Source organism: Rhea pennata, chromosome 19, assembly GCF_028389875.1.
Source record: "Rhea pennata isolate bPtePen1 chromosome 19, bPtePen1.pri, whole genome shotgun sequence".
NCBI lineage: Eukaryota > Metazoa > Chordata > Aves > Rheiformes > Rheidae > Rhea > Rhea pennata.
In genome coordinates this window covers 8,184,228-8,212,164 of record NC_084681.1, presented here as the reverse complement: position 1 = coordinate 8,212,164, position 27,937 = coordinate 8,184,228, and the positions used below count along the sequence as shown (strand labels likewise).

General features: G+C 44.5%; 2 protein-coding genes across 5 annotated transcripts; one reads left to right on the top strand and one right to left on the bottom strand.

The window, feature by feature from the left end:
• Positions 1 to 2,195: 2,195 nt before the first annotated feature.
• TEN1 (TEN1 subunit of CST complex) lies at positions 2,196 to 6,368 on the bottom strand. Its single transcript, XM_062592020.1, has 5 exons — positions 6,313 to 6,368; positions 5,503 to 5,609; positions 4,428 to 4,534; positions 4,139 to 4,296; positions 2,196 to 2,472 (listed from the first exon to the last, which is right to left on the bottom strand). Exons 3-5 carry the CDS (start codon positions 4,511 to 4,513, stop codon positions 2,336 to 2,338), a joined length of 381 nt encoding a protein of 126 aa, XP_062448004.1. The 5' UTR covers positions 4,514 to 4,534; positions 5,503 to 5,609; positions 6,313 to 6,368; the 3' UTR covers positions 2,196 to 2,335.
• Positions 6,369 to 6,542: 174 nt separating this feature from the next.
• On the top strand, positions 6,543 to 27,875 carry ACOX1 (acyl-CoA oxidase 1). Of its 4 annotated transcripts, none has more exons than XM_062591950.1 (14): positions 6,543 to 6,710; positions 8,550 to 8,709; positions 17,239 to 17,399; positions 19,209 to 19,316; positions 19,849 to 19,968; positions 20,542 to 20,657; positions 21,489 to 21,658; positions 21,998 to 22,160; positions 22,939 to 23,129; positions 23,374 to 23,553; positions 24,171 to 24,276; positions 24,366 to 24,509; positions 24,908 to 25,114; positions 26,102 to 27,875. In XM_062591950.1, exons 1-14 carry the CDS (start codon positions 6,593 to 6,595, stop codon positions 26,150 to 26,152), a joined length of 1,995 nt encoding a protein of 664 aa, XP_062447934.1. In that variant the 5' UTR covers positions 6,543 to 6,592; the 3' UTR covers positions 26,153 to 27,875. The 4 variants fall into 4 exon arrangements, with proteins under 4 accessions (XP_062447934.1, XP_062447935.1, XP_062447936.1 ...); XM_062591951.1 differs by lacking the exon at positions 17,239 to 17,399 and adding an exon at positions 14,070 to 14,230; XM_062591952.1 differs by lacking the exons at positions 6,543 to 6,710; positions 8,550 to 8,709 and adding an exon at positions 14,104 to 14,230.
• Positions 27,876 to 27,937: the final 62 nt, after the last annotated feature.

Sequence of the window (27,937 nt, the reverse complement as noted above, 5' to 3'; positions counted from 1 at the left end):
GCCGGGGCGCCCGCGTTGGGCAGACCGAGGGAGGGCACACGCGCCGCGCGAGGATCGCAGCGTGCCGGCAACCGCGGCGGGGGGACGGGGTAGCTACAGGCTCGTAAGCAAAAAAAAAAAAAAAAAAAAAAAAAAAAAAAAAAATATCAAGAAAACGCGTGTAAGCGAGCGCTCAGGGCCTGGCTGGTACAAACCGCATGGGGCCGAGGGGAGCGCCCCAGCGGGTCGCATGGCGCCGGGCGGAGAGGGGGGCCGTGGGGCGCGAGCGATCGGGGGTCCCCGGGGCAGGTTTGGGACAAACATGTAACAGAAAACGACTTTTTTTTTTTTTTTTGGTAGTTTTATTTTCATCTTGCGCAATCGTCCCTCGAACCTCACCACCACTCGGGCAGCCTTTCGGAAGTCGTCCTTGAGCGGGGGTTAGTCATTAACTCGCCAGCCAGCAAAAGAAAAGATTTAAAAAGAAAAAAAAAAAAAGAAAAGAAAGGAAAAGAAAAGAAATGCACTGTGGCCGTGCAAGCAGCAGTGCCACGGCGCCCGGGCTCTGCCTTTGCAGGGCTTGGGGGCTGCTGGTAGGGTGACCTGAGAGGGGCTGACGCCGGGCCGCCAACTCAAACCCTTTCTTAATTGGCATAAAGACGTTTCCGGCCTCCAAAGAAATATCTCGGTCTGCTACTAGTTAACTGTGATGTCCTGATGGCTGCAGCAGATGCTGATTTTGCTGATTTGTTTTTTTAAAAACCCAAAGTACAGTAGTTGGGTGGATGGCAGAGCTGGGGCCCCGGCTTCCGACGGATCCGCGTGCCCACAGCAAACCCCAGGCAGGTTCTCTGGCGCCTTGTGAAGGTTGTGTGTGCACGGACGTGTCTCCCGCCGGAGGCACTCCTGACTTTGCTGTCCTCTACCTGGCCATTTGTTTTCATGACACTTGCAGGAACTCAGTATCTTGGATATTCCCAGCTCCAGAAAAAGGGATCAAACCTGACCATTTGGTTAAAATTTGAGAGAGGGGAAGACAGCAGGAAAACCAACAGGAGATGTGGGCTATGGATAAGCACCTCATGTCAAGCATCACCTCGTGCAAAAGCAGGCGAAAATCCTGCCTCCTGAGATGAAGCTTTTGGACTTGGACTGAACCAAGAGTGTTGTGAGACAGGGATTTTGGAGCCTGATAATCATGTGCAGAAAAAATGTAAGGCCAAATTATGGCTAAAGATTATAGCTAGTGCAATAATCACTGAGCAATCTCAGGATCTTGAATCAAGCCTTCTGGTAGCATGGGACTTTGCCAATATCTATCTGTTGCATTTTGATCTGCTTCTGCACACTGGATGGCTTCAGTCCCTATTTTCTGAACATTTCACCAGCAAATCTCAGTAAATAGAAAAGGCAGCAGGTGACTGAACTCCCCCTGTGAACTCTAGTCCCAACTCACTCCCAGTTCAGGGATTCCTGTAGCAGAAGCGAACCTTATTGCTTTCACTAACATTTTATTCCCATCTCACATCTTTTTTTTTTTTTTTTTTTTTTTTTTTTTTTTTTTACAATTTAATTGTGCTGGGTGGGCCTGGCAGCTTGTTCTCAAACCAGAGCACTTCCAACATAACTTCATCTCCTATTTTTGCAGCTCTTTAAACATCAAGCACTTCCGTGCACACCCAGTACTTAGGAGGAGGAGAACTACACCGCATTAAATTCTCTTACATCACCCATGGGGTTTCAGCAGGGCCTAATGTATTGCCCAAGAAGCAAAGAGGACTTTAATGAATCCAGGCACGTGACTGCTCTGCCAGGAAAGCTCCTGCACGGCAGCTGAGTCACAGTACCCGAACGCTTGCCCCCGTGGAGCTGCGGCTAGGCAGGGCGAAGAACTTTACTCGAATGCCCTTTACCTCCCATCTGCCGACTGCCTCATGACCCGATACGCTCCGGAGGTGCGCGTGGGTGCAAGCAGCTGTTTAACTACAGAGGCTCCTCAAAATTTGCACTACAGAAGGACTGGCATAACTCAAGCACTCTCTTTGCTTAACCACCCTTTTAAGCAAACAATGCTCCTTCCTAGAGTTACTGTCAGTGATCACGGATGGAGCAGCCCCACGGACAGCTACGTACTGATTCACGATCCTCCAAGCGTTTCCCTGCTTAGCGACTTCTTTCTGCTACCTGCCATGCCAAAAAGCACAATGTCTCAAAGCTGTGTCCCCCCGCAAAATATACTTCAAAAAGATTTATTGCAGACGTCAGCGCTGCTGAGAAAGGCTAGGGCGCTGACTCCTTCCCAGCCGAAGGGACCGCTGCTGCAAGGAGCAGCGCGCGGCGGCTCTCGGAGGTGCCATCAGGATGTGCCGTTTCCCATCCGCTGCTGCCTCTCGTGGAAGTATTTTCTCTGCTCCTGAACTGCTTGTTCCAGCAAAGGCAGATTCATCCCTTCCACGCAGGTCAATATTCGGGCCTTCACCACGGGACCCTCACCTGGAAATACAAACAGGCAGTTTTTGCAGGAAAGGAAACAGATGCAGCAGCTCCGAGTCAAGCAAGGAGGTTCCCTCTGGCAGCGTACGGCCAAATAACCGTCTCCTGAAACGCTGCAGGAGACGGGCCCGACCACATGCCTGCGCCGACACAAGGAGCGTGCCAAGAACAGGTTCACTCAGTGATGTTTGCCCGCTGCCTTGCTGGCTCTAACACAGCGGTGACCAACACCGTGCTCACCCAGTGCGGGGGAAGGCTGAGCCCAGCACATCTCTGTGCCAGCACCGCCTCCATGCACGCTGCGTGAACAGCTCCGGCCCGGACCACACGGATTTGGGTTCTCCCTGTCTAAAAAGCATCACAGATTAATCTAAACTCATCTCTGAACGCCTCTGTGTGGCCGAGAAGCAGGCAGAGCAAAGCTGGGCTTAGAAGAGGCTCAGCGCTGCCTGCAGCCAACAGCTCAGACCTGCCTGGGGTGCTCAAATGGCAGCACAGAGCCACGCAGAAAGGGCCAAACCTTGGTGACGCAGGCAGTGTCTCAGTCAGTTCCCCTTCCACGCTGGCAAAATGGAGCCAGCTCACTTGCAGGCCATGATGTCCAAAATAACATGCCTTTTCAAAGTGATTTTGGAACAGCAGCTTAGCAGGTGACTCACCGGATGCTACGTGAACGTGGCTTTCCATGTGTCACCAAGGATTTCAACGGCACAAATGCAACAGCTCGTTATCAGGTGTGGCCAACATGATTTTGGGGTTTGTTTCACTCCCCTGTGGCCCAGCCCAGATCAGTTCCTCGTGCAAAGTGCCGCAAAACCAAGCAACACTCAGAGCATCCCAGGAAAGGACAACGCAAAGCCTGGAGTGACAGCGCCTGCCTGCATTCCTCGTGCCTCATGTCTAAGCACGGGGTGTAACTAGCACCTCTCTGGGATGGCAAAGAGCAACCTGGCCAGCTCACAACGAAATATTGCAGCAATCAATCAGAGGTGTTTGGAGCAGAGATGATGCGGTCTAATGACAGTGAACCATAGCACAGGTTTCACAAGCTCAGCTACGGTGCTGAGCACTCCTCATTTTAATGAAATCTGCATCAGAGCACCAGGTTGTCACCAACGCAAGTGCAGCGTGGCTCATCTCATACCTCCTCATGGTCGGCAGGGAGAGACGGACTGCTCCTGCCCTGCATCACCATGCAGCGGCGGCGCGAGAGGAGCCTGCCTCGGCCCAAGCGCAGCTTTGGCGCGGCGCAGCCGGGAGCCGGGAAGGGTTGGTGACCCTTACGCAGCAGCAAAGGGCATGGGCTCCTGCTCTAGCGTGGCCGGGGCACAGGGCACAAAAGCAGCGTTCTGCATTTTCTAGCACTCGGCCCAGGGACTCAAAGCAGCTCTTTCAAGTGAAGGATACAGGCAGGGGCCATGGTACAGATGTACAAACCGAAGCAAGTAGAAGCAAAACAGTCTCTAGGGCTGCAGAGGTGGCAGACAGCACTGACTCTGCTCTAACCACAGAGTGCATTGCCCCAGGGGGGACCGTGCCTTATCCCATGGCTCTTTGGGGTGAAAAGGAAGATCCTGCATCAGTGCGCACTGGTTTAAGGCAAGCTTTTTCTTCTCACGCGGCCAGACAACCCCTGCTTTGGGCTAAAAGCAGAAACAGCACTTACCTTCCCTGTGTTCGGCCTCTCCCAGCACCATGTAGAGAGAGCCCAGCTGGGCGTGGAAAGGCTCCACAAAGCTGGTGTCGATGCAGAGCCGGTACTGAGCTGCACGGTGCTGAGCAGTGAGAACAGCTTCAGAGCGGGCCAGATCATAGCAGCATAACCTGGGAGTGATGGATTTGGGAAGCTCAGCAGTCAGGTACAGCGGAGTTACAGCAATGCAAACAAAGAGGGGAAGGGACGGGTCCACAAAGGGAAGTCCTGGTCTGAGAGGAGACCCGGTTACTTTTCCCACCTGCCAAATGTCCTCAGTGCCTCCCCCTCTGGGATGGAGCCGTTGATCTCCCATGGGAAGTAATAGATACCCGCATTTGGCAACATCTTGCACAACCAGCGTTGGGCCTGCAGGAAGGCGAAAGAGCGGAGTTCCACCATGACGGCATCCGATCCAGGTACTAGGTTATACGGCCCAAAAAACCCTTCCTCACCAAGGGCTCCCACCCAGGGGCTGCAGGAGCACATGGCTCATCTTCTGCAGGCACTGATGAACTTCAGAGCCTCCCTGCTGAGTCCTGCTCACAGCTCAGTGCACACACTGAGCCCCAGGGATCCTTCCCAGGCAAAGACATCAAATACCATCCCTGGACCCAACTGCTGGGGTGACAGGGTACAAAACGGCAGGATTTAAGGTCTAATTCTGAGCATGTTGTCATGCTGCAGGGTAGGAAATCCTAGCAGTGTCTCATCCTGCAGCTGGAGAACAATTATTTAGATACAAGCCAGCCTGGTTTTGTCAATAGTCTAGTAGGGTTTTGGAAGACAGCAATGAGTGAGAAATGATTCACTCGAAGACGAGACTCAGGTGGGATCTCAGGGCACCTCATGGGAGCTGAATCAGCGGAGCGGGGCTTGGCATAGGTAAGCCAGCCACAGCGGAAAACACGCAGAAAAGCAGGAATGTGGAGCAGCTTTGGTAACATTTTAATTTTGCCCATTTGATACCACGTTCAGGCTGGCAACTGTGCCCCAAAGCGGTTTTCTTGTGCCTCTTTTTTCCCACCAATCTCCCTTGCAGGGTGTCTGGGTCCAGTGCGTTTTCATGCTCTAATCCTCATTTTTCTCTTGTTTCTCGGCCCAGTGAGGCCGAGAGCAGTGCTCATGGGGCACTGCTGCGGGAAACTAGCGGGGCAATCCAGGCTAAGCCCCTCTCTGCTTGCAGGAAACTCAGGGACAGGCTTCCCTGTTGCCCCACACAAGGCTTTGTACACCAGGTTGTGAAACACCCTTGGCCTGGTGCCATTCTGCAGCAACAGAGGCCATGCTCCGGCCTCCGCGCACGCTGCCGCTCACTGTAACACCGCGTCACCTACCCGGATATAGAAACTGTGTTCAATTCTGCACCTCCGGAGTTGAGTTAAGGATGTTTTGCGTCACTCAAGTTTGGCTCTTGAACCACACTGTGCAACAGGACAGTGATCTGCCAGGAATGCAAGATGCTAAATGCACATTTAATGCACTTTCTCATGCATACCCAGGCCCAACTGCAGTACGCTACGTGCATATTTAACGCATGCCCAACCCAATGTAATGTTACATGCGCATTAAATGCATGCCTGGCCCTGAATGCAGCATGTTCTATGTACTATTTGATGTGCTATTTATTACACCCTCGGCCCCATATGCAGCATGTTATATGTGATTTCAATGAGCTATTTAATACATGCCAGCCCCAGATACAGCAACGTTATATGCAGGATTTAACACTTGACTTAATGCATGCCTAGCCCCAGACAGAGCACATTACATGAACATCATGTAGTATTTAATGTATGCCCAATGTTGCAGTGCCTTGTATGTGCATTTAGTGCCTTATTTAACGCATGCCCAGCCCCAGCTGCAGCATGTTATATGAGCACTTAATGCGTGATTTAATGCCCCAATCCAGGACACTGTATGCATTTAGTGCACTAATTAATGCATGCCCAGCTCACGCTGCAGCATGTTATAGGCACATCTAACGCGTGATTTAAAGCATGCACAGCCCGAGATGCGGCACACTGTCCGCATTTAGCGCACGCCTTAACGCACGGCCAGCCCATGCTGCAGCACGCTATACGCCCGTTCAAGGCACGCTCCCGCACGGCGGACGCCGCAGCGCCAGCCCAGCACGCTATACGCACGGTGAGCGCAGCGCCCAGGCGCCGCTCCGCTTCCCCGGGGTCACGTGGGCGGCGGGTCACGTGAGGCGCGTCGCCGCGGGGGCGGGGCGCGACGTGACGTGACGTACGGGGGGCGGGGCGGGACGTGACGTGCCGCGCGGGGGCGCGGCGCGGTGGCCGGGCGGCGGCGGCGGCGGCGGCGGCGGCAGCGGCGGTGGCGGTGCGGGAGCGCGCGCGGGGCCGGGGCCGGGGCCGGGGTTGAGGCGCAGGCGCAGGCGCCACCGCCGCGGTGGTGGTGGTGATGATGATGATGAACGCGGACCTGCGGAGAGAGCGCGCCGCCGCCACCTTCCAGCCCGAGCTGCTCACCCACATCCTGGACGGCGGCGCCGAGCGCACCCGCCGCCGCAAGGAGATCGGTGAGGGGGGTGAAGGGCAGGCCGCGGGGAGGGGGGCTGTGGGGACAGGGAGGGGGGCTGTGGGGATGGGGGGGCTCCGGGGGGGCTGTGGGGAGAGGGGGGGCTTCGGGGGAGCTGTGGGGAGAGGGAAGGGGGCTGTGGGGAGAGGGGGGCTCTCAGGGGGGCTGTGGGGAGAGGGAAGGAGGCTGTGGGGAGGGGGGGCTCCGGGAGGGGGCTGTGGGGAGAGGGGGGCTCTCAGAGGGGGCTGTGGGGAGAGGGAAGGAGGCTGTGGGGAGAGGGGGGGCTCTCAGGGGGGCTGTGGGGAGAGGGGGGCTCTCAGGGGGGCTGTGGGGAGAGGGAAGGAGACTGTGGGGAGGGGGGCTCCGGGGGGGGGCTGTGGGGAGAGGGAGGCTCTCAGAGGGGGCTGTGGGGAGAGGGAAGGAGGCTGTGGGGAGAGGGGGGGCTCTCAGGGGGGCTGTGGGGAGAGGGGGGCTCTCAGGGGGGCTGTGAGGAGAGGGAAGGAGGCTGTGGGGAGAGGGGGGGCTCTCAGGGGGGCTGTGGGGAGAGGGGTCCTCTCAGGGGGGCTGTGAGGAGAGGGAAGGAGGCTGTGGGGAGAGGGGGGGCTCTCAGGGGGGGCTGTGGGGAGAGGGAAGGAGGCTGTGGGGAGAGGGGGGGCTCTCAGTGGGGGCTGTGGGGAGAGGCAAGGAGGCTGTGGGGAGAAGGGGAGCCCGAGGTGGGGGGAAGATTGTGAAGAGGGAGGTTGTAGGGAGCGGGAGGAGAGAGGAGAACGGGAAGCTCTGGGGAGGGGTAGCCCGCGGGGTGTGAGCAGAGGGAGTAGCTAAAGGGCGAGGGAGGCCTCGGGAGAGAGGCTGTGCAGAGGAGCCGTTGGGAGAAGGGAGGCCCTGGAGGAGGGATTGGTGGGGGTCTGGGGAGGAAGAGAGGCCCGGGGTGCTGCAAGGAGAAGGGCTGCAAAGAGAGGGAGGCTCTCTAGGGGGAGAAGGGCTGCAGGCAGCCCCCGAGGGAAGGGAGTTTTCCCTGCTAGGGCAGAGGAGAGGGGAGCAGCGGCATACATCTGTCCTCCCCTTCCCAGAAAAGAGGTGTGTGTGTGGGGGGGGGGGGATGCTCTGCACTGATAGAGCAGTGTCCTTTCTCACCTTTTTCTTCAGTCTTCCTCCAGAGGAAGATTTTAGGATGAGAGGCAGCTTCCTATGGGCATTTGTCTTGGAAACCATCCCCTCCTTTTCCCTTACCAATACACACTTGCCCAACAGTACAAATATGATCTTTTTGCTCACAGCTGTGATACGTGGGATTAGTGGAATGCTGCCACCTCCTCCTTTTCCCAGCCTTTGCTGGGGTGAGACTGTCAGAGGCTGGTATTGTGTAATTTGTGTGCCAAAGAGGACACAAAAGTCTCTAGCCTCTAGGTATCTTGGGTCTGAGTCAGCATAGTGGGAATGATAGCTGTGCCCTTCTTCATGGAGTTGCGTGGAGATCAGATCAAAGTTCATGAGGCAACCTGATTCTGCAGTAACAAGGGCTATGTGAGGTTTGAGTTGGTTAGAGGGCCCTGCAGTTCTTGCATCAGTGAATTAATCTCCTGCCAAGTCCAGAGTACTCTTAATTTAAAACATGGTTTATGTGTAGAAGTGTGAGAGTTCCCCGATGTAAGAGGTGCTCTCTGAAATGCTGCAAGAGTTTTTTGACTTCTTTCTGATGATGTTATCAGAAAATTAAAAGTGAAAATCAAAGCTAACTTTAATTGAGGTATGAGAAACAATTCATGCTTTTCACTTCCTATGTGAAGATTGTTGTGGCTTATGGAAACTGAATTTCTTTTCTCTTCTGCTCTGTCTCCAGAGGCCTTAGTTATTAATGACCCTGACTTCCAGCATGAGGATTTGAACTTCCTCTCCCGTAGCCAACGTTATGAGCAAGCCATCAGGAAGAGCTCTCTGATGGTGATGAAGTTAAGAGAATATGGGATTGCAGATCCTGATGAGATCTACTGGTTTAAAAGGTACCTAAGTGTAGAGTTTGCTTCTTGTATCTGCTTTTTATCATCACTAAGGATATTAGAGCAGCCTTTTTTTCTATGTTATTTTTCTTTGGAAATCTAAACTTGCACCGTGACTCATTGAAGTTCAGTGATCCAGCTTCAGGTCCAGCCCTGACTTCCTAAATATTGTATTTTCTTAGATTTTTTTTTTTTTTTTGGCCGGAAATAACACCAAAAGTAATGATTTTCTGCACTGTATATAATAAGAGTGACAGTGGGGCTTGTATTCTTATTTGTGAAAAAGAATGAAGGAATATATACCGAAATAACTTGGCTCTGCATAAACCTGAAGGTTGCAACTTATCATGGAATCTCTTAAAGCTGATTACTTCACTTTGCACTTAGACCTAATAAAGTTGCATTATGGGCATACTTGAAAGTGTTCCAAGGTGGTTTATTAGTTCTTCTTTATAAGTTTCTCTTCCCTTCTTCTTTCAGGCTTCTAGTGTAAAGTGGTTCCCTTTGACCTACAGGCTTTTTATTGTATCTGATGTTTGTTTGTTTTTTACCTGATAGCATTACCCTTGTCTGAGTTGCATTGCTTGCAGGGAGCTTTCTTCCTAGCTTTGCCATATTTCTCACTTAGCTTTATTAAACTCTGACTGATAAAATTAAACAAACACCATGAAAATATCCTCTGGCACATTAAATAACCCAAAACGTTCTGAATGCACCACTAAAAATCACAAACCCCTGTGACTACATTTGTAGGAAAGCTTTCATTGTCTCAGAAGGTGAGTATTGGGACCAGTTAGTCCTACCTGCTGTAGTCTTTAATTTTAAAGAGCTGTTGTTCAACAGTGTGAATTATGTCACAAATTTTTTTGTGGAAGTAATAAAAGCTTTCAGAAAACTATCAGTGAACAGTGATTACCAGAGAAAGCTCGGTGACTGTATTAGATTGTGTAGGTACTGTCTGGCAAAAGTTAAATGTTAATTTGGCCTACCTAAGCAGTTTGTTACTGGAGGGGATAGGGAAACTTGTTCAATTATTTTTATGGAGAAAACTCAGAGAAGTCCATCCAGTCTCACAGCTGGCAAGTTTCCATGGAGTTAGCAATGTAAATACTATGCTTAGCTAGCATTACTAACAGTATTTCATTAAAATAGGACTCTTCTGGAGTAAGATGATACTGTAGTCTTGTTCCATAAATTCTTCTTGGAGTCAGCAATTCATAATTGTTAATGGGTATATGCTTAATATTTTATGTAGGCACCAAATAATGTATCAGTATCTTATGATATGAATAGTCAAGTGTGACCAGTCAGAATCTGTGATCTGAAATCAACTGAAATAGTCGGGAAGGCTTGCTTATTTTCAGAGCCAAATCTAGTTGTAAATACTCAGGATGATTGCAGCTATGTAGACTGACGGTATTTCTCAGTCTTATGCATTAACAGCATGTAGAAGAATAAAGAGCAGTACGGTTTTTGTGTGTAAGTGAGGTTTACTTTCTATAAGAGTGATATCAGGCTATACTCTTTATATTCTTGATTTGAATTCTTTACTACAATATCAGGTGTTTGTAAAGGAGGATATTGGCTTAGTGGTTAATAGAGGGAAGAGATCAGAGGATTATCTTTTCATCCTTTGAGTTCACTTGCATTTTGACATCTGTCTCCATTTTCTGAAATGCCATGTGTCAAACTTTTTAACTTAACCTTAAGTAAGTTAAAAGTTAACTTGGCTGGAGTTCAGTCTCTTTTGCATATCCGAGCATGTCAATTGGTATTTACCAGAAGAGACTTTCGTTGACTAGAAGGTGACCTAGAGGTTTTTGAGAAGATCCTGCCGTGTATCTGGGCTTGCTCAGTTTTCCAAACTAGAAAATTAAATAGAAACAGTGTTAAGACCTGCTTTTAATGAAGGTTGACGTCTTTGATTCAAATGTAAAGTTGTATTTATTGTGATTGACAATCAGATTTCTACATAAGAAAGCTGAAGATGTTTTGCAATAATTCTTCTCTTGCATTTGTCCTTAAGACTAGGAACAAAGATACACTCATATGTGCAGTCACTGACAGTGAGCTTTTTCTGAGGTTGAGCTCATTTTCCTGTATCTTCTATATTCTACAAGAATTTCATTATTGAACTTTGTTTCCCAGAATGACGAACTTTAAAGCTTGATTTATGAATAGCCTTTGAAGAAAAAAGCTTCCTTCAGCTGCCCTGAAGATATGCTTAAACAATTATTGGTGCTGTGACATGTTGAGAACTGCCTATTCCTCCTTGTTTCCACAACAGATTTGTTAGGCTCCAAAATTTGAGATCTCTTATATATTTAGAAGCCATTTTAATTGCTTATCTGGTGATTTTTTTCCTCTGGTTTAACATGTCAGCACTGTAGTTATCACTGACTTATGAAGACCAGCAGCCCTAAAGTGCCAATATTTGATGCTTCTTTCACAGTCTAACTGTAATAGAATTTAAGTCAGCATGAAAGATGGGGCCATGATATACAGCTTTTTGAAGAAACCAGTCTGGTGGTCTTAATTCACATTCAAATTTAAATGGCTTTCATTTGAGGAAAACAGCAATAGGAGAAGAAGCAAAAACAGCCATGGCACAGAAGAGAGGATCTGAGAGCTGCAAGTCAACAGATGATTCCTATGTTCATGGACCATTATTACATGGTTCTGCACCTTCTCTTTAGGACTTTGTCTCTGCTTCTCATTTTGGCACATTATGTAAGGCCAAGAATACTTTTCAGTACATCCAACCAGAAGCTGTAGTAGAGTCCCAGGCTACTACCACATAATGTGGTCCAGCTAGCTGCTAGGATTTTTCTTTTGATATGACTCATAAAGAGTTTTATTGTCATGGCATTTGTTAACTCTGAAACCCTGTAGGCACAGATTAGACTTGCCACCCCCGCTGCTTGCCCCATGAGGAGATCCTTCCAGGTCTGCCTTAAGAATGATCTTGAAGTGCAAAAGCTAGAAAAGATGGGTTGAAGATTTTGCTTTAAAGTAAATGATTCTGGTCTGTAACCTAATTCTGCAGTCTGAGACTGTCTTTGCAATTGTTCATTTAGATCTGGAGTCTTAGAAAGCATAGACATCTATTGTACTGTTCCCGACAGGTATGCTGTCAAACTAGGTATCTGTCAAACACTAGTGCATTTTACTACATGAATGGTGCCGGCTGCTGGGAAATATGGAAATACTTACATTGCCTAAGTAGCATGTTACTGTGCACTCCTCTCCTGTAAGTGGATTTGGAATTGCAGCTACCTTCTTGACTCATTGTGGCTGTTTTAGCAAATATGACTTCAGATCTACTCAGGACATCTGTGGTCATTGAAATTGCCAGTGCTAGATGCAATCAGCCACATTCAGTCTTGATGCAGCTAATTACTTCAGCAGTTAGGCTACTCAGGCTGTGGCAAGCACTGTGTATAGATAGTGGGAAACACCAAGTGGGAGTGAAGAAACAGAGGAAGGAATAAAGAGTTCAGAAAAAGAAGGAAAAACTTATTTACCCCTTCCATGGGTTGTACCTCTTATCTGGTTGTCCTTTGTCATGAGAAAATAGGATTTTCTTGTGAAGGTTCTTGGTTTTTCATATGACTCTTAACCAAGTAGTGTTTTAGCATTTAACGTAATTGCCAAGTCAACTTTTTTTCTGTTCTTCTGTTTTAGCTGTTACCTTATTTGGCTTGTTACTTAATGTTGATAGCATTTATTATTAGTTTAATTAAAAATAAATTTGCGATTAGCCATCTTTGTCTTTGGTACTATTGCTAAAGAAAAAAAGGATTATATGGCTGATCAGGAAGTAGGTTATAGCCAGTGAGGATGTAAAAGGTGCAGTTATTACTGTATGGCTCTTGGAGTAAAGGGGGAAAAAATCTAGAAACTAGAGCAAAGATGGGGCATTTTCTGTCTTCTGTCCTTGTAGCATTTATAAGCCCTTGGTGAGCCTGTTAAGTTCTACTGCAGCGTATCTGTTTATACGGCAGGTAACTTGCAGAATATTTTCTGATAGGAGAAGTGACTGCCTTGATCCCAAGAACTCTTAAGCTGGTTTGAGTGGGAGTACAACGCATCTAAAGCGCGATCATTAATGGCCTGTATTGCATTACTCGATGACATAGTTTTGGTTCTGGAAAAGTTTATGGCTCATTGTCTTGTCCATTTTAAAAACTGTTTCATTTAAAATGAGCATCTTCCATACAAAGTTCAGTGGTGTTTGAGGAGCTGTACCTCTTTCTCTTGTCCTAAGGCTGCTTTTAACACTTTGTATCCAGCAGTCTGGTTTTGAGTCATCAATCACTCTCTGCTCCCAGGTGCTCATTCATAGTGTAAAATGCCAATCACAAATGCTGCTGTAATTTGAAAAACTCTGCATAGAACATCTGCTGCTCAGTGCAGCTCTGTGTTGGCAACTAACTCTTAACAAATGTGCTCTTTAGGCGGGTAATAATAGATCAAGGTTGACTTTTATTTCCTTTGCAGATACCTTGGGTAGGTAGGAGTTTTGTATGTATGTTTTCAGGCAGGTAGTTGCAGAGCACTCATTTGGTTCTTATCTTCATCCTTGAGTCTGAATGGAATAAATATTCACCTGCTGGAGGTGGAAGATGGAAAAAAATGTTCAGGCTCCACAGGATGTTGAAGGGAAGTTGCTGTTACTGCATACATCTTATGCAGTGAAATGTTTCAGCATGTTTAGTATTGCAGAGTTTTGTTTTAATTGGGCATTTACTTTGCCCATCCTCATGGCTACTAAATTAATGAAGCTTTCCCTCATGAAACAACTTCAGTTTTGAAGTATGTCTGTTTAAAATGTATGGGTTGTTTTACATTACTCCATAACAGTAATTTTAATTGAAGGTGAATTCATAATCTAACAGCTGATGGAAGCAGATACAGGTAATATAGAACTCTTCTGAAAGAAGCGCTGGGTCATCTAGGCCTTTTTGTTCACAATACTTAGTGCTCCTAGCTAATAAAGGGCAAGTTCTAGGTCACTAGCAGTAGTGGGATTTTTAAGCCTGAAAGATGTGGGGGTGGCGGGTGGGAAATAAAACTGAGAACACAAAAACCAAGTTAACTTCTCAGTGAGGTTTTAGTGGAAATTTTTTTTTCTACTTAGCAACAGCAGAGCTGACGAGTGAATAAAATGCTTGAAAGAAACATTTCTTTCCCTGTTAGCGTTGCTTCTCATGTCTCCTATATTTTGGAAGTTGTTTGTGGGGCACAAAAGAATCAAAGAAATATCATAAAATAGGTTCTGTTTTCTACGGTTGGAGAAAAGCCTTTCAGGCGCATGCGGACAGTAAGACTGAGATCCAGATCCCTCTATTTTTCTCCTGTAGAACATGTTTGGGCCCTTTTCCTGAACCTTTCGGTCTCCACTTCAGCATGTTTCAAAAAACCTTAGAGATTCAAACGACTGATGCTCAGAAGGAGAAATGGCTGCCTCTGGTCCATGGAGTCAACATAATTGGCACCTACGCCCAAACCGAAATGGGACATGGTTAGTTCCCTTCAGGGATCAATGGGTAAACTCTTTTTTCTAACTCCAGTTCATAATTTGATGCTCCATAGGTAAAATCTAAGAGGTGAAACGTAAAATAGTTAATTTGGTTAACTATTTTTTTTCCTGTCCTATAGCCAGACAACTGTTTGATTTGTGTTCTAACAATCACAGGGCTCGTTTTGGTCTTTTCCAGAATGCACCTCTGAGCTGATCACTGACTTTTACCGTTCTTTACCATTGTTTTAAGATGAGGAGTTGATTCTAAACCCTGGCAGTCTGAATTTCGGTTTAACTGGTTGAGACGTGTCAGTCAACAATACTGTGGGTTTTATTTTTACCTGAATTTAGGGCATGCAAGTTGCAGAGTTTTTAGTGCACAGACAGTCTACCTAAATGGGTCAGAAAAATGCCTTTAGATGCAATCTAGTATGCTGAGATCATACTTAGGTTTGTGAAAGTAAGGTATGCTTTGCCCCAAGCGCTCTTTTTCCAGATGGCACTCCATTGCAGCAGTATAATTTCACAGTAAGATCTTGGTTTCAAGAAGAAAAATCTTACTCCTGTTATTGAGGAAAACTGCCTGCACTTATTTTCAAGTGGAATAATGTTTAATGGATAAGAGCACATTCTTTTGCCACAGAATCTAGAAGTCAAATGCATCAGCAAGTAAAGTTTAACAAACCGAGAGACTTCAGTGCACATGCTGGCATCTGAACATGGGAAGCATATGTACAAGTCTGGACAACTGCCTAAGTTCAATAGTGATACCAGTTACCTGCCTGTTAAATTACAGCTACTTGTGCTAGCTGAAACATTCCAAGAAGATGCAACACAGGGAATGGTGTTGCCAATTCCATCTCTGAAGCAGAAAAGACAAACTTAACTCAACACTGGAAGTTGAGGGACAACCAGATAATAAAAAAATGCCTGCTAATCTTGTTTGCTTTCTCACGCCAACTTGTTTAAATCAGACACTGCCACACCAAAATGACTTTTTACACGCTGTTTCACATTAGATTATTGCACTTTCTTGCCTGGTGATGGTTTGGTTTGCAGTTTACATATTTAGTGGAAAAATGAGTATTTTGAAACTTAACAGAGCTAATGCAGTGATAGTATGGTGAAGTGAATGTCCTTTCCATGCTGAATAATTTAAAATGCAACTGTATGGCATTCCTGACGTGAGTGTTGGGTATCTAACTACTTTATCAGTAAAGCCTTTGCAGTAATCTTCACTAAGCTTTGCTTGCTTGTTTTTTTTAAGCATGATATTTAGAAATTGGTGATGGGGAAACAGACCTCTGAATTATTGAACCGAATTCCAGTCTAGATTGATAGTAACTGCATCTTAACTTCATGACTCCCTACTTGGTGGCCTGCTTTGGTTTTAACCTATTTTCATAGTGAGTAAGTCTCCAAATAAAGAGCACAGGCTCAAAAGGAGATAAAACTGAATTATGAAAAGACTGTATTGTTTCCACCTATATTATAGCTTGTAAGTAAGGACTTCAGTCTTTGACTGTCAGTCAGCTCTCTACTTCTCACAAGTGCTAAACTAGCTTCAAGTTTGGTATTCCTGATTAAAAAAAGAGCCTTGTTTGACTGTTCAGTCAAAAAGCTTTAGAAAATATTGCTACTAGATTTATTTTTAAATGGTTGAATTTATAGATGCCTAAAAACATCAAAAAACTGAGGTTTTACCCATAGAGCTTCCTGTAGTTTATATGAATGTATGTTTAGAGATTACACAGAGCATATTCTTCTCACTTTGATAAGGATACCAAATGAGTTTAAGCTAAGTTCAGATCACCGCTCTTTCCAAAATGCATATCTTGCATTAAAAAAAAAAGGCAAAGACATTATGTTCATACATAAATGTGCCAGATGGACAGCTCTTTGAGGATCAGCATTTCTATACAGTCTACAGCCTAGCTGTTTTTGTGCTTTGCTTTCTTATATGCAGTATTGCCAGTCTTGCACATTGGAACTAATGCTATTCACTTTACATCCCTTGTTTCTCAAACTGGTAAATATTGCTCTGAAAAATGGTAAATATGCTTTGAAAACCTTCTCACAAGCAAATGCAAATGGAATCTCCTGAGACTGCAGCCTACTGCAGTCAAATATATTTACTGCCCCCTTGGAAGAGGGCTCTGTTAAATTGTCAAAGCTATCAATGTTAAGAGTTAACAAAGCATTTAATTTTTTTATATATCCAGTGACCTGATAGACTGGTCATGTTTGCCAGAACTTTAAGGAAGGAATAGTTCTAATGAACCATGTTTAGTTGGAGAGACTCTGTGCTGGTGATTTACAGATTTTAAAGTTGACCTTCTTAAAAAATTGTTTGTGTTCACAGCTTTGACTTACACATGCAGAGCACTGCCCTTTTTAAGAGAACTTTAAGAAAAATTAGTGGGAGACCATAAATGGAATTTTGGGAGGGGAGTAGTCTGTTTTGTGTCTAGTCCTTCAAAATAAAAATGTGAATTAGATAATGCTGAAATTATTCTTAAAAACAAACGAAAAAAACCCACCATAGCTCATTCAGCTGTGTGAGAAGTAGAACTTCTCTCAGGTTCTACACTCAAACCATGCAAACCATGGAGGTAGGGAGGGAATAACCCAAGACTTGCTTATGCCCTTGTTTCTAAACTGTAGTAAGTGTCCAGCCTTCCATTTTTTGGTTTGGATTAATCCTTGTCTTTCAGTCATACAGGGCATCAGAAATACAGGAATGTTGCAAATGCATTTTTATGTAGGATTAGAAAGAAATGCATTGCAGCATGTTTATTTTGGAGTAAGCATAATTCTTTTTTTCAGAAGAATTCAGAACAGAGAAAAGGACAGTGCTCTAGCTTTCTAAAATATGCTTGCTGATTTCTGATTTACACATAAATCTTTTCTCTTTTTCTCTCTTTCTGAATCTCCACCATAAATCCCCATGCTTGCTTTCCTCTCATAACATTCCCTTCACACTCCCATCCCATGACACTTCTTCACAGCTTTGTTCATCGTGGACGGCCTGAGCCTTTGGACCTTCATCTGGGCATGTTCCTCCCTACTCTTCTCACCCAGGCAACCCCAGAGCAGCAGGATCGCTTCTTCATGCCTGCCTGGAACCTGGAGATCATTGGCACTTATGCCCAGACCGAAATGGGCCATGGTACAGTACATTCCCTAAATGCTATTTGTAAGCATGGCTTTGTGTACAAAGGATTTCCCTGCCTGGGAAAAATTGTGTGCATTTACTCCACAGTCTTCACATATGCAGTTGTGGCCATAGGGAAGGATGGACTACCTCTGAAATTTTTGATAGATCTTAACACCACATGCAACTTGACCTTTTTTCTCCTAAGGGAGAGTGTGTGATATCTGTGATTCTTATATATGAGCATACTGAGTGTTCCTCCTGTGCCATTCAAACCAATACAAATGTTTGGGTTTTTTTAAAAAAATGCCTTGTGTATATGGATATGGTGATGTTAATGTGATGGCATCCCTTTGTTTCTACACTTACCATTCTTTACAGAGTGATTTCTGCTTTGGTCTACTTAGCATTCAATGTGAAGATAAAAGGACAGTGTTTTAAGATCCTGAAAGAGATGCTAGAAAAGTAAGAGCTGTTTTTTTAACTTGGGACTGACCTTGAGTCAGAGAACATGTGGACAACTTGATTCTATTGCCCATGTTTTTCAGGGGACTTTATCTCCCAGTTCCTTAGTTCACTCCCATGTGTTCTTTTTAATTGGACCATGAAATGATTTCTCTTGGTTTTCTGTCTCAAGTAGACTTTATTCTTTTCTATGCCTTTGCTTTTGAGCTTTGAAATGGATTGGTGACAACTCCAGCAGTATTGTGGTTGCAATACTTTTTTAAAAAAAAATCCAAGTTTCAAAGGGAGCATGCTGTGTCTTGGGCGAAACTTTGACACCTGAGAGATGCAGATGAGATTTTTTTTTCTAAAAACGAGCAAGATCCACTTCTGTGCTGAAGTGAGGTGTAAAGATTGAATGAAGCATAAAATAACTGCAAGTTTGTGGAGAGTCTCTTCCGTCTAGTGAGGTTTGAAGAACCATACCAGGAAAGTAAGTCTTTGAGAAGCTGCCTGTGGAAATGCTGCTGTTAAGCTACACACTGTGGAACATTTTGCAAATGCATCAAGATGATGTCCTGTTCCTTGGTGAAACACTTGTGCAGAGTCCCTGACTCTGCAGTGGTCTGTCAGTCTGGACTGTCAGGAGTGCTTGTAGCTTGTCTAGTTTAAACTTAAAGGCATGGCGATTGATCACAAATGCAAGGAAAATGCCAAGAAAAGTGGTAAGATGGGTATGCATGAATTGCGAAGTAAAGATTTGGGGCAGAGGACAATAGAGACTGGAATTGTTACCTTCATCTTTTTGGAGTCTCTTCATCTAACTGCCAGAGTAACTTAGCATATGCATGCTATTGCTTGTGCTCTTGGAGCTATAGATGATCTCATTTGGGAAAATCTTGCTCCAGCAAGTGAAGGGAATGTAGGCCTGATGAGGGAATAAGAGATGACAAGCACTGTTTATTCCATCTTGTGACTGAAAAGTGTGATTTTATTCTACAATTAATCAGTTTGCAGTTTGAGTCAAAGCAGATGAGTATGTCTCTGTGGACCTGTTCACTGAGAAACTGCTCATGTATGTGATAGGAGAAGTGTCAAGTTGGAGGTGCTTGGAAACTAGTGTTAGAACACTTCTTTAAAAAAAAAAAAAAAAAAAAAAAAAGGCAGGTTTCCAGAGAACTGTTTTCAGATTCCAGAATACAGCCTGACTTTTCCCTTGTTCTTTCTTAATTGGCTGATATTCAGTCCTTTATATAACCTAAAAGACAAAGTTAAAATTTATGCATCACTACTGGAGTTCAACTTTCCATTGTCTAATTCTGCCCTTGTCTGTTTTGTTATGGACTTTTGACAAAACAAAGTGTGCTTGCTTGCTTTCAGGAACTCATCTTCGAGGCCTAGAAACCACAGCCACATATGACCCTGCTACCCAGGAATTCATTCTCAACAGCCCCACTGTGACCTCCATTAAGTGGTGGCCAGGTGGACGTAAGTACCTCCTTGTATGTTTAAGTCTGGAAGATAAATTAAAAACTTAAGGAGGCGACATCGTATGTGTTGTGTCTGCAGGATGGCAATGAAAGATGATCCAAAGTTTTGTGTCAGTTTGGTAATTTGCTTTCAGCCAGCTAGCAGACTTACCACAGCTTAATAAAACTCCTGATTATCTGTGCTCTGGATTGTTTCTCTGAATCGTTCACACTCTGTAGGTTTGGTATAATAATTTTGATACAACAGATCAAAAAAAATGTTTGAAGAGTCTGAGGTAGCCTGTAATTAGGCAGAAGTTCCTTTGGCTTCACTGGGAGGTTTAAGGGCTTAGTATTGTATAGTCAAGACAATCATGTATGTAACTTGGGGGACCTTGTTCATCTAGGTGGAGAACTCTGATGTTAATCAGTGCTGTCAGTCTTTTTTCTAACACATGATGTGGTTAAGGTAGTCTCAGATCCTGCTTTAAGGAATGAGGACTGTGTATTTAAGTCTGTTCAATTTTCTTTGATTCCCACTCCTTTTGCAGTTGGAAAGACCTCCAACCACGCCATTGTTCTGGCCCAGCTCTACACCCAGGGCCAGTGCAAAGGGCTGCATGCCTTCATTGTTCCCATACGGCAGCTGGGCACCCACGAACCTTTGCCAGGTAAGAATCTATGGGAAGTGTTTGGCATTCCTGGAAGCGTTAGGTCTGTGTCTCCAGCTTTACACAGCTGCATGTGTCTTGTTAACAGACATAGCTTATTTCACCAGCTGATTTCAGTGAGTAGATTGTAGGTCAGAGGAGTTAAAACTTTAGGTATCTTATCTGTGATTGGACCACTGCTGAGTCCACTTAGCCTCATGTTTTCAAAGTAAAGGTTAATTTGGAATTTGATTCTGCCTCAGTGTTTGCCAAAGGTGATTTTGTGAGGCAGCGTGTCATGTCCTTCTACCTTTTGAAAGGGAAAGAATACTTTTCAGCATCCCCTAGCTAAAAGGGAGCTGGATAGACTTTAGAGATAGCTTCCCAGTCAGTATGTAGGACAACTACATGTAAATTATGGAGGTCTCCATTTTTGCATCACGGAGATAAAGGCCCTGTGTTAACAGTTATTCTTAATAATGCCAGGACTTCCTTTCTAGAAAACTAAGTGGTCTGCATGTTGGAGAAGGCTTGAACCTCTTGTGTGATGTTGAATGCCTACTTCTTAATGCAACTGTTTTTTATCTATGGCAGGTATTACAGTGGGTGACATTGGGCCAAAATTTGGCTATGATGAAATGGATAATGGCTACTTGAAAATGGACAACTTTAGAATTCCTCGGGAAAACATGCTGATGAAATATGCTCAGGTAAAGCAGGGAGCTCCAGCACAGGCTGTTAGAAGGAAATATCAGTGATCTAGTAGCTAGCTGAATAATACCTTAGACTCTAAATGTCATTAACTCCTTTTTTTTTTTGCTAGGTGAAATACATCCCCAACTCTCTGCTCTTAGTCGGGGAAGGGAACCTCTTCACTTTCTGCAAACTTTTCTGATCTGAAACCAGAAGCACCTCCTTTGGAGCCTTTAATTTAACCCTAGACTGTCCAGAGTGGTGATGGCTGAGCTATGTGTGTAATAATTGACAGTTTATCCCAAGTATCTGCATTCCTCTTGTTCCTGTTGCCTGATGGCATCAGTACCAGAAAGGTTTCTTGGCTTTATGCACTGCCCTCACTTACTGCATTTTAATCCAAATGTGAACTAGTGGGTGGCTACTGTGACATTTCCTTCTACAGAATATCCCTATTCCGTGTGTCTTGAATCTTGCAAATAAGTCCGTTTTGTTTTAATTTCTTGAGTTGCCCTTTATCTCAAATTACTCTATTTCATAGAGTAGTGTATACGCTACGAGTAGTGTAGGAAGGATGAACTTATAATGACAGCTCTAGGGCTGATACAAAAGATTGTGCTTCTAGCCACTGCCCAAAGACTAAATAAGGAGCAGAGAAAACAGCCACTCACTTGACTGGACAGCTTTCACTGTGGTATTCTGGGCTTTCTTTGAGATGCTTCTCAGGTAAATACAGCAAGACCATAGGCTGTTTGCAAGTGTTACTTGATGAGCTCAAAGCCTGAGATGTGAACACATAGAAGGGAGGAAGCTTTAAAGATCAATAGACTGTGTATTCTTTTTTGTAGGTTGAACCAGACGGCACATATGTGAAACCACTCAATGACAAGCTGACCTATGGGACCATGGTGTTCATCCGTTCCATCATTGTAGGAGATTCAGCTCGCTCCCTGTCCCGGGCGTGTACTATTGCTATTCGCTATAGCGCAGTGAGACACCAGTCTGAGCTAAAGGCAGGGTAAGTGCAGTGAAATGGCAAAGAAGTCCAAGTCTGGAATTCCAAGGTGGAATTCCCAAATGCTGGGGGAAGCAGAGGGACCGTGGTTGATGCTGTTTTCTTCAGCACTTGGTAGAGTTGTAAAGCACTGTTTCACCTTGAGAAGCAAAAATCTTCTTATTCGTGACTGCAAATTCTGCTTCTTCCTGCCAGAAGCTTTTGCTCAATGGCCTTAGATACTCTGACTTGATAGGGATGCAGCCTGCACTATCCAGGTGGAGAAGTGGCTTGGAGTTGAACAGAACTTCTGCAGTAATTTGCCAGCCAGTGTCATGCTGACTCTCCTGTGTTCTACTCTAGGGAACCAGAACCCCAGATCTTGGATTATCAGACCCAACAATACAAACTCTTTCCTCTCCTGGCAACGGCATATGCTTTTCACTTTGTGGGAGCCTACATAAAAGACACCTATCGTCGTATTAGTGGAGACATCATTGAAGGAGACCTGAGCGAGCTGCCAGAGGTACTGGGTCTGGAAGTTGAAGGGCTTCTGAGGTTTTTAAGTAAGATTTGCTTACAATGTGGGAGACAAGGCATCTAGCCTTTAGACTGTTGCTCGTGAGATAGCGTGTACTTCTTAGATCCATGGATTGTAAGTCCAGTATGTGCTGGTGACTCCTATTCTGTTTGCACTATTCATCTTGTAGTGCTTTAAAAAAATGCAAGAAGCAATGCAGGGTAAGAAAGTTAGTGTGTAGAAAAGCAAAGTGACTTTTTAGGAATGATTGTGTATGAATTGGAAGTGCAGTTAAGACTGGTCTTATGCCTGTGCTTTGTGCCTTCTTGATTGTCCTTCCAAGTAACTACAGTAGAATTAGTGTCTTGATCAAAGTATTGGTAGTATGTTGAGGGATTAGGATTGTAAGATGTAAGTTTTCAGTTGATGGCTAGGGATTCTACTTGAGAAAATAATGCGACAAAAGGCAACTTGAAGGCAGTTTTGCACAAAAAGGCCAATAGATGGGGAATGCAGCAGGCTAATGGAATTCATACTCTAAAGAATACTATGCATCATACACAGAGACCAAAGATCTCTGATCAAAAAGTCTTTACATGTACAGAGGCCTTTATGTGAATTACAAGAACTCTTTTCCTGAGCCCAGCAAGAAAATTAGGGCCCTGTGGGACAATGGGAAGGTGGTATTGATGATATTTTTGTCTGGGAGCTGCAGTTTCTAGCAGAATGTGTCAACTTTAAGATTCCAGTCTTAACTTTAACTTGTTTGTTTTTTGTCCATCAGCTCCATGCGCTGACTGCAGGGCTGAAGGCATTCACTTCCTGGACCGCCAATGCCGGTATTGAGGAATGTCGAATGGCATGTGGTGGCCATGGTTACTCCCGCTGCAGTGGCCTTCCTGATATCTATGTCACCTTCACCCCATCCTGCACCTATGAGGGAGAAAACACTGTCATGATGCTGCAGACAGCTAGGTATGGTAGCTTCCATCCAAAACTTTTTTGCCATGGTATTATGGTCTTTGTGCCAGAAGTGATGAGAGAAGAGTATCTAGACTGTCCTGTGCTACCACGAAACTGTTTCCACTTCTGTTCCTTGCCCTGTTGATACATGCTTTTGCCTTTCAGCTATTTTCTGCTAGATTGACCTTTCTTAACATGTGACTTCTCGTCATCCAAGTGAGCGATGTAACGTGGAGGCTTATCTTTTTATCTTCAGGTTCCTTGTCAAAAGCTACATGCAAGTTAACTCTGGTCAGCGGGTTACTGGCATGGTGTCCTACCTTAATGATCTCTCCAGGCAACGCATTCAGCCACAGCATGTGGCTGCTAGGCCTGTGACTGAGCGTATCAATGATCCGATCAGTTTGGTGGAGGCCTACAAAGCGCGTGCTGCTTGGTGAGTTAACATTTGTCCGAATGAGCTAGATGTCTCTGTGTTGGGAGATGGTAGTGATACGCTGTCTTCTTAATATGAGGTTTTCAAGCTGTTGCCTGTAAAGCTTTGCTCCAAGTGCTGATTTTCAAGAAGTGATGACCTTTATTAGGTCATACCAACGTTAAATGCTTTGAAGTTACAGCAGACAATGTGTAGACCTAAGTTGCTCTCTTCTCCCTGTTCTGTTTTGAAATATATCTTTTTTTCTTATTAAATGTAAATAAACAAAAGCATATTCAAACACACAAGTATGAGCATACCTCAAACTGCTCCATGACCTGGAGAGAAACAATCCTGATATCAAAGTCTGTTGCGCCGGAAGCAGTAAGTGAGAGTAAATAGGTAGAGGTGAGCAGGTATTGAAGTCAAGTGTCGTCTTAGCTGTCCATTGCTATGTGTTTTAGCTGCAGCACTGATGATACTGGTCTTAAAGCCACAAGCATTCACTCCAGCAATGCACTCTGTCACAGTGCAAGGCTTCTGAGTTTTTCTGATGTGTTAAACAAGTTTCTGTGAATTCAGGGCAATCCTGTTGGTGTAGTTTCACCTGTTTCTCTCCTCCTATTCTTATGAAATAGGCTTGTAGAGGCTGCAGCAAAGAACTTGCAAGCTGAGTTGAGCCACAGAAAGAGCAAAGAGGATGCCTGGAACAAGACTTCTGTTGATCTTGTGCGAGCATCTGAGGTCAGTGATGTATCTAACAAGTAAGAGCGCAGTAGGAGCTTCTTATACTTTCATGAACCTGATTCAGCTTTCTTTTATCTGTTTTGTAGGCGCACTGTCACTATGTGATAGTTAAGCTCTTCACAGCAAAGCTCTCGGAGATCAGCGATGCAGCTGTCTGTGCTGTTATGACTGAGCTGTGCCTCTTGTATGCACTCTATGGAATCAGTAAGAACACAGGGGATTTTCTGCAGGTCAGTGACTCTCTCTGATGTTGTACATTCTTAGCGCCAGAGTCTGCCTTCACAGAGATGCTTTAAATACAAAGCTGCATGAGTGCTTAGGCGTAAGGTCTCCACGGCTGACTTCCAGAAGGCCAATAGCAATGCACTTCTGATAGAAGCTTGTTGTGTTAAGTTTCCTTTGTGATCCACCAGAAGCAGAGCTGGCATGCTGGCATCTGGGTTAGCTTCCTGTTTTCCAGTTGATGACTAAGTTGATTATGAAACTAGCTTTTCTTTTTTTTTTTTTTTTTTTTAACTGTTATTTTTTTTCCTCAGTGAAGGAAGACTGACCTAGGTTAGACTATGGAAGAAGGGAAGGTACTTATGACTTGCATACTGTTCTGATGATCTTTTGGGTTTTTTTCAAGGCGAATATTTTGACAGATACCCAAATTAATCAAGTGAACCAACGTGTGAAGGAACTCTTGGCTATAATCCGTCCCAATGCAGTAGCACTCGTGGACTCCTTTGATTTTCATGATGTTCATCTTGGGTCTGTGCTTGGCCGGTATGATGGCAATGTCTATGAGAACATGTTTGAGTGGGCAAAGAAATCTCCGTTGAACAAAACAGAGGTAAAGAAACCTTATTTCTTCCTCTTAGGTCATATGCGCCCAGGGAAAAAATTCAGGATTGTTAGTTCTAATTGATCAGGAAAAAAATCGCTAGTGATTATGGACCAGAGCTAGCAAACTGCTCTTGCCCCACTGCTTTCAGCCTGCTTTTTTAATCTCTCCCTGAAATGCATGCCACATCCAGTCCTTTGTGAGATACTTTGAGCTCCTTAGTTGGGAGAGGAAATCACACCCTGCCCAGAGAAACAATTGGATAATCTCATTGAATTTAAAAGCAATTATCACTTGCTTTTAATTCTGCCTAGTGACAGAAAACCTTATATATTTTTCTGGCAAATCTTCTATTGCTTTCAGGCAGTTGTAGTGATTCTGTAGAAGGAAATAAATTTGTCCCATGTATTACTTTGGAAATATCAGGTGCTGTGTATCTGCCCTCAGGCTCTTGCTGCAGCTGAGCTAATAGAAAAGAAACTGGACGGAGAGGAGTCAGCATGTCCCTCTTCTGTTAGCCAAAACAGAACTCAGTCCTGTTAGTGTAACCTTTACTGCTTTGATTTGAGCAGACTGCATCTCGTACCATAGGCTGCCAGAGATTGTACACCAATTGTAATCAAATCGCATCAGTGATTTGCTAAGTTTCTCATGCTTCCCAATTCTGTGGGGCTTACGTAGTTCACTGCAATCTTCTTGGGAGACCTCTACCAGTTTTCTGTTAATTAACTCTCCAAGGAATTGTCTATGTAGGTATGAAATGTCTTATGGCTCTTTTTTCTTAAAAGCAGTAGTGGGAAGGCTACTTGTTTTAGGCTTACTTTCTGTATCCTTTCTGTGTTGTGCAGACAGTCAGTGTTAACTGCTCTTTTTATATCCCAAAAGTGACTGTTTGAGGTTTTATTAGTATAAAAACAGTGCAAGATGTAAAGAACTAGAAGTGTTTTTGAAACTCGAGCCTGATACTGACATAACTGCTGTTTTGCCCTCTTACAGGTTCATGAATCCTTCCACAAACACCTGAAGCCGATGCAAGCCAAGCTGTGAAGCCAGCTCTTTTTTAAAAAATGCACAATTTTCCTGGTCTGGAAACTGGATATTTTGCATCCTTTCTTCAGGCACCTAAATCAAACCTTTCAAACTATGATAGCTGTAGGACAGCGAATAATTGTAGCTTTTCTTTCTATTTCTGTAAATTGAGATGGTGATTGGGGGAGTGCATATGGATGGATGGCTGTTTGTTTTTGAAGTGCAATCATGGTGGGGGGAAAAAAAACTTTTAAACATCCGAGGAAGCTTTATGGATTCATACAAGAATTACTTTTGTGAAGCTGCTAACCAGGCAAGTTACCGTTATCTAAAAAGGTAGTAGGGTTTTACTACTAAGTAGTACAGCCCTCAGGCAATAGCTTCTAATGAGCATTTGTGTCCTTTTCACCCCCCACAAAAAAGCATCAACATGTCTTGATCTTTTTTCATAGACTAGCACCAGCTCGCTCTCCCTATGTAGCAAGTATTTAGGCTGTATAAAGCCTTATGCAGAATTTTATGCACGTGGTGTCTGCGTGAGATGCTACTCTCCTGATGTGGCTGGGAACTAAGTGTCCATCTTTCTCTCTGAAGCTCTGCTTCAGTGTCTTTCCAGAGGGCATCTTCATGTATCCCAGTGCATCCTTTCTTCACTGCCCAGCAGATTTCCCCCCCGCCACTTGACATTTGCCTTTTCTAACACTGGCACCTTACCCTTCTGATTAATAGGAATTCAAAGGAGAAGGTGCTGATGCTACTATGAGAAAAGACAAGTAGTAATAATCAGCCAGGAGCTGCTAATGGATGTTCTGCCCTTTTAACTGTTAGTATTTTCAAAGCACTATCTCAAAGCACTTTACAAATGCTAGTTATTATGATTTGATGTGAAAAAACACATTCTGTTATAGAAACTGCAAATTTGACTTGAAAAGATGAAGCCAATATTTGGGGGCAGAAATTTGGCCAAGGTCTGCAGGTTGCTCTGGGATATTCTTCTGTGTATTTTCTTTTTTAAAGGCAATCTTCAAGACGACAATGCAAAATGAAGTGCCTAGATTCTTTTTCCCCACCCATGCATTTCCAAGGAGCTTTCTCTGATCTACTTAAAAACATTGTTTTTATATTGACTTGTACAATGCTGTCCAGATGAACAATTTAAAAATGTAGTTTTTAACAGGACTTCCTGATACCTAGTGAAATCAGTAAACTAAACATCACTGCTGTTTTTCAGCACCAATAGCTTCACCCAGTAACAGAATAAAACATTTTTCCACAACAGATGAAGAGTGACTTTCAGTTTAAATTGGTAAAAGGTTCAGCAAAAGCCAAAATTCTGCAGTTCTGAGGCAACATACAAGAAGCTTGTCCTCTGAGAGCTTTGGCACCTGCTAAGTCTCTAACTTTGGATCACATTTTCATAGCAGAATTTTCTAGGACTTGCAATCCTTAAACAGGGTGTTCAGCTCCATGCACAGTAGCTGAACAGAAATGCCTATTTTTAAATAAAAATCCAACTTCCCTTTTGGCTGCTGAGTCTCCCAGGTTGAATGGAACCGCTGCTGTTCAGGATACCAAGGAGGCAAAAGGCTTTGCCTTCTGTATGTTAAGTAGAGCAGACTGCTGACCTGGGGATGGTCTATGGAGAACGATCAGGGAAAGGTTAAAATGTGTTAATGAAAACAGTACTAGCTAAATGTATGTACAGATTTAATAAATTACAAAAATGTGTTTTCAGACAAAATGTCTTTTTTTTTCTTTTTTTCCTTGGCGCTCATTTATTTGCCTTTAGTGGATCTCATTTAA

Bases quoted from the DNA above. Each gene is read 5' to 3' on its own strand.
- TEN1 (XM_062592020.1), bottom strand. From the start codon at position 4,513: ATGTTGCCAAATGCGGGTATCTATTACTTCCCATGGGAGATCAACGGC. The intron at 4,297-4,427 runs GTGGGAAAAGTA...CATCACTCCCAG, and splicing joins GCACTGAGGACATTTGGCAG to GTTATGCTGCTATGATCTGG. The intron at 2,473-4,138 runs GTAAGTGCTGTT...TTGTATTTCCAG, and splicing joins AGAGGCCGAACACAGGGAAG to GTGAGGGTCCCGTGGTGAAG.
- ACOX1 (XM_062591950.1), top strand. From the start codon at position 6,593: ATGATGATGATGAACGCGGACCTGCGGAGAGAGCGCGCCGCCGCCACC. The intron at 21,659-21,997 runs GTAAGTGCAGTG...GTTCTACTCTAG, and splicing joins CAGTCTGAGCTAAAGGCAGG to GGAACCAGAACCCCAGATCT. The intron at 23,554-24,170 runs GTGAGTTAACAT...CTTATGAAATAG, and splicing joins TACAAAGCGCGTGCTGCTTG to GCTTGTAGAGGCTGCAGCAA.